Genomic DNA, 10,368 nt, shown 5'->3' on the forward strand with positions numbered 1-10,368 from the left:
AAGAGAGAAGAGCACAGCATGGAAAGACACTCAAGTTGCTGGAAATTGAGCTGTGGCAGGTTGTGGCCCTCTGCTAGACATTAAAGGACTCATTAATCAGAACTCTTTCCTTGTACTTTGAGCACAATAAGTCCATAAAACCTGGGTTTGTCTCCCCATCTCTACTGCAATAGCATAATATTGAACAATATTCAGAGATTAAATTCCCACCAACTTTATGAAAATAGGCATTCAGGTAAAATAGAACTTCCCTACTACAGGAGAAGCAGCAGCACAAACAGTACCTTAACTAAAAAATGAAGTCCAGGGAAGGGGATGGGAAAGACCAAGAGAAGCGTTTGCTGCTTCTACCTCAGGAAAAGATTTGATCAAAACTCTTATGTTCTTGGATTCCATGGAACCCAAATGTCACTTAAACTAGAAGAGGCCAAGTTTCCAAGTTTCTGTAGTTTAGCTACCCATGGAAGTAGTTTGTGTTCGTGTCAGCTTGTGTTGTTTCAAGGGAGGATGATAAACTTCTGGCCTCAACCACAGCTCCTGTAACTTGTGTTACAGCCCAGAATTCTGCACTTAGAAAACTTCTTACTTCAGCCACTGAGACAAAGTAATTTAGACCTATTTCTAAACAAATTATTGATGATTACCTCTTGTCCTTTTCCATATGTATGTCCCATCTGTTCTGAAAGTAGTGTTAGGAAATAAACAAGCCCAGTAGCAGAGGTCAATGTGATTTTCCTTCTACTTGATGTCTACTTATCAATCTAAAAAACAAGACCAGAGGTTCAGAATACAGTTTTGTGTCTCATTCATGTATCTCAATATGATCTCCGGAACTGGGTATTGGTGGAGGTCTCACTGATGTAGAAGGTGGTGGTCTAACTTCAGCTCAGAAGATAGATTTCCCTCCTCCCCGCACCACTAACTACAGGCTGTCCTTTATATTTGATAAAAGACGAATTGTGTGAGAAGACTGAAACAAGGACCTTCCAAGTTTTGCCGCATTTACTCCTCTAAAGAACTGGAAAACATTTAATTAAGTGGATATAAACTAAAACTACACAAAATGTTTCCCTTAATCACTTAAAAATCAAGTATTGTGACTCAACACTGTTTAGGACACTTATGGCTGCCTGCACTGATTGGTAACGGCTCTTGAGCCAAGGGCATCTCAGATGCTGACATGCAAAATTTAATCTCCTCACTTATATAAAGCATCAGAAATGTTACTGCTTGAACAGAGGATGGACCCCATATGTCACACATTCTCAAGCTCTGCTATCCCACATTTCAGACAGAAAGAAAGGTAAAGTGATCAAAAAATGTGGATATTCAGAACGACACAGCTATTAATCCTTAAGTATGCTTATCATACATATATGTAACAAATTTATATCAATATAGTAAATATATATTTGTCGTGGTTTAACCCCAGCCAGCAACCAAGCACCACACAGCCGCTTGCTCACTCCCCTCACAATAGGATGGGGGAGAGAATCAGAAGAGTAAAAGTGAGAAAACTCATGGGTTGAGATGAAGACAGTTTAATAGGGAAAGCAAAAGCCGCGCACACAAGCAAAGCAAAGCAAGGAATTCATTCACTACTTCCCATGGGCAGGCAGGTGTTCAGCCATCTCCAGGAAAGCAGGGCTCCATCACGCGTAATGGTTACTTGGGAAGACAAACTCCATCGCTCCGAACGTCCCCCCTTCCTTCTTCTTCCCCAGCTTTATATACTGAGCATGGCGTCATGTGGTGTGGAATAGCCCTTTGGTCAGTTTGGATCAACTATCCTGGCTGTGTCCCCTCCCAGCTTCTTCTGCACCTGGCAGAGCACGGGAAGCTGAAAAGTCCTTGACTAGTGCAGCAACAACTAAAACATCTCTGTATTATCAATACTGTTTTCAGCACAAATACAAAACATAGCCCCATACCAGCCACTATAAAGAAAATTAACTCTATCTCAGCTGCAACCAGGACAATATTATATATAGTTTTAGTATGTAAGTATGTATACACATATCTATAAAATCCTCTAAAAGAGACTTCACCAGTTCTCAATACCTATTGCTTCACTTACACCTTCCAAAATTGGCACAAAATTATGCCTAACACAATTAGATTTAGCCTTTTACAGGTGCTAGAAACTCACAGTTTCTGGGTGTGACATTGGGCTCCGCACAATAGTCAGAATCAGCAGTCCTGTGCCAGGAACCCTCCATCTCCCAACAATCTCCTAAATCCATAATTTGTCATTTGGCTCCAGTTTCTCTCCTGCCTGGGCTCTCATCAGTTCTCTCTATGCATTCTTTTGTTAGCAGAAGTAAATAGACAAAAAAAAGCAGAGCAAATTCAACTAATTTCTTTGTTGTACACTCCCACTTCTGGAATCCTAATCCACTGGGCTGCCTGCCCCATTAGCTAGTGCTACAACAGTAATGTAAAAAGGGATAAAACACTTCTGTTTGGCATTTCAAGTCAGGCAGAGAGATTGGGCATTGCCCAGCTTAAAAGCAGGTAACTCCTTTTTACTGTATCACACTTCAGATAGATACACCACTGCCTTAAATCAAAACAGGCCCTATTTTTGGAATCTCTTCCTAGGCCAGCATCATACTTCAGTGGACTTTGCTGACTAACCTGCCACGTGTGTTTTCTAAGCTGTAGTCTTTTTTCCAAAATACTAATTTTTAACAGGTTTCCTACAGACCAATTTTTATCCAGTACTTATTTTCCCTGGAGGGCTAGCATTTTACCTAGTACACTGACATACAATCAGTATAACCACTGCAAGCAGAACTCTGCAAACACCACTTAAAGCATATTGTGCAAAACTATAATGTGGCGGAAAAAAAATTCCTTTACAAGTCAGATCACATTCTCTGAATAGCCACATTTTTAGCATAATGTGTGAATAAAGGGTATAGATTTATCAAGCAGTGTTAAGTAAACACATTAACAGAACAAGCTTAAGGGAATAGTGGTGGCCTTATAATAGTGATTTTCTTCTGTGACAAGTTCTAATGTGTTTTTTCATGTTATTTTTTCAAAACCTCCTGTATTATTCATTCCGGTATTAAAGCAGAAATGAATATTTTGTTACATAATCTTAAACATACTTCCATTTTGCCAATAATATCTGAAGTTCAACACACTACAAATATTTGAAAGGCAATCAATCATATTTGCAAAAACAATTTATTTTATCAAGCCCAAAAATATCTAAGTGTTAGTCACTTTTTCTATCAAATTTCATGTGCTGAAAAAAACAGATGGTACTAATCACCTTATCAAAAATTTACTGTCAGCTTATAAATATAATAAGCAGGAGTATTTCTCATGTAAGGAAACATTCTGTGTTCAAAACCCAAGAAAATTAAAAGGGAACTCTAATAAATTACAGCATAGCAGTCTCCCCTTTCAGAAGTCTGAAGACCATATACCAGCTATTGTCCAAGATCTTCCTTCCTATATATCTTACTCAGCCTTCCTACCACCTTTTACACATATAGACTTATGTCACAGCACACGTACAATAAGACAATTTAATAAAAAATTTATTAGTCATTACGATCAAATTTTATCTCCTAACTTAACAACAAAATCTCTAAGTATTGCTAACTATTAACAATTAGGTAACTGCAGAAGAGACTTGTATGAGAAGTGCCTCGCCCTGAGATCTCAGCAGAATAAGCTAAAATGCGGCATGTGAAAGGATCCTCCAACTGCCTTCCTCCCATGAAGCCTCTTACTGCTCTTTCTTCCATAACTTTTCTGATATTTAAGCTCATTTAGCCCCTTAAGCCACCTGAATCTTGTGTTCCTTGTGAATTAGTGAATTCTTGTGAATTAGTTCCTAAACCACTGCAAGCCAACCCTTGTTCTCCCTTTCCTTGCACTACCGACCACCATGAATCCTTTATGTCACTTCAAAGCACTGCTACCAGAATAATCTTCTAATTGTCAACTTCTTCACACCCCTTCACTAGCCTCCTTATTCTCCTCCAAGTTCTCAAATGTAACGTTAGTCACTCCAATATTTAGTCATACTGTATCCATCAGATCTATTTTTTAACCATATGTTCATCTTTGTTCATCAATGAAAGCTGCCTCAGCTTATCCCTCCTCAAAACTAACCTTCTATGGTAGTGTGGATAGTAAACCCCTGAAAGGCAAGTACACAACCAACTGTGATGATGGCTCCTGACTGACCAGGAACCAGCTTGTCACTCTCTTCCTCACTCACCAGCTGTCACCCTCCAGTTGTACCTTGGTTTTCAGATGGTAAAAACTTCCATTAGGCCATTAGAGCACTTTGCATAACAAGGCCCCAGTTTCATTGTCCTGGCACTGCTACTGCTGCTGTTGTAAATTTTAAGTAATGACAGGGCATGTGAGGTAGGTTCTGGAATATATGTCCCCATGCTGCTGAAGTAGTCTCTATTACAGAAGACGAAGATGTGAGAAGTTAACATATGAGATCACACTTATCATCCCCCGTTATGAGTATGCAACATCTATGCACATATAGATGTGACCCCAGTTCATAAAATATCTGATGATACCATCTTTGAGACTCTGTAAACCAAATGCATGGTAGGTAATGGAAAAAAACCTGTTTATACACATGTGCATATTGTCCTGGTTTCAGCTGAGATAGAGTTAATTTTCTTTAGAGTGGCTGGTATGGGGCTATGTTTGGGATTTGTGCTGAAAACAGTGTTGATAATACAGAGATGTTTTAGTTGTTGCTGCACTAGCCAAGGACTTTTCAGCTTCCCGTGCTCTGCCAGGTGCAGAAGCAGCTGGGAGGGGACACAGCCAGGATAGTTGATCCAAACTGACCAAAGGGCTATTCCATACCACATGACGTCATGCTCAGTATATAAAGCTGGGGAAGAAGAAGGAAGGGGGGACGTTTGGAGTGATGGCGTTTGTCTTCCCAAGTAACCACTACGCGTGATGGAGCCCTGCTTTCCTGGAGATGGCTGAACACCTGCCTGCCCATGGGAAGTAGTGAAGGAATTCCTTGCTTTGCTTTGCTTGTGTGCGCAGCTTTTGCTTTCCCTATTAAACTGTCTTTATCTCAACCCTCGAGTTTTCTTACTTTTGCTCTTCTGATTCTCTCCCCCATCCCACTGAGGGGGAGTGAGCGAGCGGCTGCGTGGTGCTTAGCTGCCAGCTGGGGCTAAACCACGACAATATATATATATGTATATATGCATTCCTATTTAGTTAATATTTTATGCACGGTTATTGCTGACTCCACACTGTTCTTCATACTGTTTGTATCTTCATGTGCACTGGAAGCCATCAGCTTCAGTCCCAGCAGTTCTATTAGTTTTTACCTCCTAGCATTTTCTAAAAGTGGCTCCTGGTGGCCTATATAAATAAAAGCAGCGTTTTACACGAACAACAGATTTATAACTTTAATAAGACTGCCCTCTCTCCTGCGTTAAAGTCTACAGTACATGACAAATCAGGTTAAGGAAGCTGGTATCAAATCTGAAGCCAAACAAGTTTTTTGAGACAAACCTTAATTCTCTGAAGAGCTTCAAGCTTATTTTCAAGATGTTAAATTATTGATAAGGAAAATCAATTCTTTTTCCAGCTCAGGCAATGTCATAGAGTCACAGCATATACAACAATAGCTAAGGTAGCTTTTCTGTTTTATTAACTTCACAATCCTTTAGAATTACCTACCTTTTCCTCTTGAGAATCCAGATAAACAGTCACTATGGACAGCTTCACAACTTCTATTAACTTCAGATGAGAATAAAAGATTTGTCTGAAAACAGACTGTCAGAAACAGACACAAAACATTTGAGACCTGCAAACTCCTAAGTTTATTTATTAAATTAGTATTATTTAACCAATATCATAACTTAGACACTTCAGCAAATAAACTGCAATGCATTCTGTTCTGACAATAAACAGTGTCCTCAATGGATCTGAAATAATAAAACATATTCCATCCAAAGAAGCAACAGAAAAATTGTAGACAATCCTGGGAGAAAGTAGGCAGATGGCAAGAACAGTTCTTTGTGAGCAATAACCTTCCTGAAACAAAAAATTTAGGAGCGTCTACATGCATACTGTTGCTCAGACTTGTAGTTCCACGGAGTATCACATTATTTCAGTCCCAGTGATTTTAAGTTCCTATCTCCTAGCATTTCCAGAAGGTATCTTGGGCACAACAAAGGATAAAGTGATGTAACCTTCTCTGAAAGTATCCCAACCATTACAGTACAAGATATATAAAAGAAGGAAGGAGATAAAATGTTACCAATCTTTCCTGTCCTAAAGTAGAACAGCAGTAGTGAGTAAGCAATAATTTACAAAGGAGCAACAACCACTCTCATGCCCTATCCCAAAAATACCCTAACCATCAGTTTTAGGACTTAATTATGTCATATGGTGAGTTAATGGAGAAGTCTCTTGAGCTCTCCTGTTGAGGATGTCCAGTTTAGTATATAACATGTAAATATCTGGTGACCTATACAGACAGGGGAAAAACTGATTCTCCAGGTTAGTTAGTTACTATGCTTCTCCCACTGGACACCTCAGCCTATACACCATTGTATTATTATGCAAAGTAAAACAGTCTTAACTGATAAAAACGAATAGCTGTGTACACACAAACAGAAATATCTTTTGTCCCCTGAATAGCCTACCAGTTAGGACACCCTCCCAAGACTTCTGTGCCAAATGCAAAACCGTGCTCCCAGTTCTCTGATGAGTGTCCCCAGAACAGAGAAAAAGCAGATTCTTTTCTGTGAGCGATGTGAGCCAGCAACGCTGCAGCTCCCAAAACGTTTCCGAGTGACACCATTCAGCAAAAAGAATGCAGTTGCAATTAACTACTAAACAAGCAGATGCACGTTTTTTGATGAAGAAAGCATCTCTAAAAAAACCCTCCTCAGTTCTAATATGAAACCCATAATACTGGTAAGTAATAAATACCTGTTTTTCAGTCAGCCACAATTCAAATGTGAGATACAACCTATAGCAAATATCCAGACAGGAGAACTATTTGAAAGACATACAAACCAACTCAAGATACAGTGGAATTAATTTCTGTGTTGTAAGTAACCCTTTCTAAGCTCTGATTTTCACGGTACTGTTTCTGATCCAAGTGAGCGAGAAATTTACTGTGGAAGGAAGCTTACCTAAGTGCTTCAGAGAGAGCTCATATGTCTAGGCAAAACACAGCCATTTGCAGAAGGTAAATAACAGATGTTATTTTTCCTTCTTCTTCTTACTTAACTACTATTGCATATGGTGCCTCTCTGCCTATAGAGCCTTACAGATTTGCGCTGCACGCTGCTCCCTGCCCTCGAAAGGGTGCAGCAGCAGCAGCAGCAGCAGCGGGGGTGGTGAGGCCCCGCAGCTCTTCCTACACCCCTTGACAAAGGTGCCCATCCTCTAGCAAGGCTCTCAGCCAGCGCCGCGGGACCGCGCTTACTGCAGCAGGGCACCGCAGTCCACCGGAATAAACAGAAACCACCACAACAACGCCCCAGCTCAAACGCGGGAAGGGCGCGCAGCTCCGGACGCCTCCCCCTTTCCGCAGGTGCGTTACCCCGGGCGCGCAGGGACAGCGGGGGACAGCGGGGGACAGCGGGGGACAGCGGGGGACAGCGGGGGACAGCGGGGGACAGCGGAGCCGCGCGATAGCGCTCCCCCTGCCCACATCCCGCGGCCTCAGGGGGCGGAGTGGGCGGCGGACACCCGACCGCCCAGCCCTGACAGGCGGCAGGCTCTGAGGGGACGCACCCCGCGCTCCCCTGGCAGCCCGCCCTGCGGCAACCAGAGCGGCAGCGCCCCCCCGCCCCGGCCAGGGCAACGGCTTCAGCGCCCACACCACGCACGCGCCGCCGCCCAACGGCAGCGGCCGCGCGCATGCGCGGTGCCGCCCTCCCCCCCACCCCCCGGCAGACAGGCGGAAGCCAGGGCCCAGCGCGGGCGCCCGCCCCCTCCCCGCCGCGCGGGGCACGCAGGAGCTGCGCGCGCCCACCGGCGCCGGTTGGGAGCGCGGCGGGGGATGGCGGTGGGGCGGCCGCGGGTGGGCGCGGCGCTGGGCGCGGCGCTGCTGGCGAGGCTGGGGCTGGTGCTGTACGGCCTGCAGCAGGACGGGGCCATGCGGGTGCGGTACACCGACGTCGACTACCGGGTCTTCACCGACGCGGCGCGGCTGGTGACCGAGGGGCGGTCGCCCTACCGGCGGGCCACCTACCGCTACACCCCGCTCCTGGCCTGGCTGCTGACGCCCAACATCTACCTCGCCGAGGTCTTCGGGAAGCTGCTCTTTGTGGCGGGGGACCTGGCAGCTGCCGTCGTCGCCTACCGGGCCCTGCGGCGCCGAGGAGCCGCCGCCGGCCAGGCCTGCGGGTGCTGTGCCGCCGCCTGGCTCTTCAACCCCCTGCCCATGGCCGTCTCCAGCCGGGGCAACGCGGAGGCCCTGGTCGCGCTGCTGGTGCTCGCCACCCTGTATTTCGTGGAAGGGGGGAGCGTAGGGAAGGCCGCAGCCTGCTACGGGCTGGCTGTGCACATGAAAATATACCCACTGACCTACGCGCTGCCCATAGCGCTCCACCTGCAGAGCGAGCGGTGTGGCGGGGAAGGGGCAGTGGATACGGGGTGTGACAGAAAAGGAAAGTTTGCGTTTGTAGGGTACCTCTGGCAGCTTTTTGTAAAGATGCTGAACCGCGATGTGCTGCTTTTTGGGGCAGTTGCTGGATCTGTGCTGGCTGCCTTGACTGTTGCATTTTATCACCTCTACAGCTGGGAGTTTTTGGAGCATGCCTACCTCTACCACCTGACCAGGAGGGATATCCGTCATAACTTCTCTCCCTATTTCTACATGTTGTATTTAACTGCAGAGAGCAAATGGAGTTTTGCCCTTGGGCTCGCAGCTTTCCTGCCCCAGCTGCTTTTGCTCCTAGTTGTATCCATAGCATTTTACAGAGACCTTGCCTTCTGTTGTTTCCTAAACACCGCTATTTTTGTGAGTTTTAACAAAGTATGTACCTCCCAGTACTTTGTCTGGTATCTCTGCCTTTTGCCCCTCATAATGCCTAGTGTTAAGATGTCCTGGTGTCGTGGTGTGCTGCTTCTCTTTCTGTGGTTTGTTGGACAAGGCCTGTGGCTCGCACCTGCATACTTTCTGGAGTTCAAAGGATATAACACTTTTTTACTTATATGGTTGGCAGGCTTGCTTTTCCTTTTTATTAATAGCCTCATAATTGTTCAGATTATTTCACATTATCAAAAGGAAGCACAAGTTGCAAAAAAACTCAAACAACAGTAATAAACAGGCCAAGATCTAGAAACAGCACTACTGTCTTTAACAAGGCTTGTCATACCACCGGCACTTTGTTTGATATAAATGCTTGCACATTGTACTAAAGCATGTTGTACGTAAATGATACTTTGTCAGGGCCGTGAGGGCACTGATTGGCCTTAATTGCCTTGAGCAGCCCCAGTCCTGCCCTGAGCAGTGTCTGCACATGTACCTGTCTCCTTACGTGGACCTCGAAACTGCACTGTAACCTTCTCTCCAGCACTGTCTCCAGCCCTTGCTCCTGCTGCTCCTGATGGGACTCCCTGAAAGGACCCTGGACCAGTTCATCACTTGCCACGTTTGGGGCTATGATGGACCAGCACCCAGCTCCGCCTGCCATCTCCAGACGCAGTGTGACTGTGCCCTGGTCAGTGAGGGTATGGCCTGTGCCAGGGTCACCCTCAAGGTCCCACTCTTACCCCGCGTGGAGCAGCCCCAATCTTCTTACTCCCTGACACCCTTTTTCTCATTATTAGTTTACTCTGTCATTTACTCGTTGAGGACTATGGTCCCTGTCTAGACAAACAGGAGATTATAAAGGGGTGTTGGGAGTTTGACAGTCTTGTACATTCCAGTAAGTGGGTGGTGTGTTTTGCAACGGTTAAGCTAACGAATAAATATAAAGCAATACTTAATACATACATGGGGATTTATTTTTTTCTCTCCTTTTCACAGTAACATTTTAGCTATGCAGTGTTTGTGGCCTGTACCTGGTCTTTCTTCAGTGAAGTAGGAAAAAAGTGGTTATTTCATACAAGTCATTAACTCCTTGAAACTGTTAATTTATTTTAGAATTCAGATATGCCTGCTCGTTCAGATACTCATTTTTGCCTTTTCAGTGCTGTTTGAATTTTTTGAACAGATTTATTCCCCTTGCCATGGAGGAAGATTTTTCCAAATACCTGTCTTGGGTCACAGAGATGTATAAAGCAAAAATATCTGTGTTCCTTGCTGCCACGATCTAGAAAAGAGGCCACTGCTTTAAGCTGCAGTTAATTAACAGTTATTGTGGATGTTAACAGTAGCAA

General features: G+C 44.6%; 1 protein-coding gene across 1 annotated transcript; it reads left to right on the forward strand.

Annotated features, from left to right (window-relative positions):
* Positions 1-7,924: 7,924 nt before the first annotated feature.
* On the forward strand, positions 7,925-9,992 carry PIGM (phosphatidylinositol glycan anchor biosynthesis class M). Its single transcript, XM_072856458.1, has one exon. The coding sequence runs from the start codon at positions 8,042-8,044 to the stop codon at positions 9,305-9,307; it is 1,266 nt and encodes a 421-aa protein (XP_072712559.1). The 5' UTR covers positions 7,925-8,041; the 3' UTR covers positions 9,308-9,992.
* Positions 9,993-10,368: the final 376 nt, after the last annotated feature.

This window comes from Ciconia boyciana, chromosome 3, assembly GCF_034638445.1.
Source record: "Ciconia boyciana chromosome 3, ASM3463844v1, whole genome shotgun sequence".
Lineage (NCBI taxonomy): Eukaryota > Metazoa > Chordata > Aves > Ciconiiformes > Ciconiidae > Ciconia > Ciconia boyciana.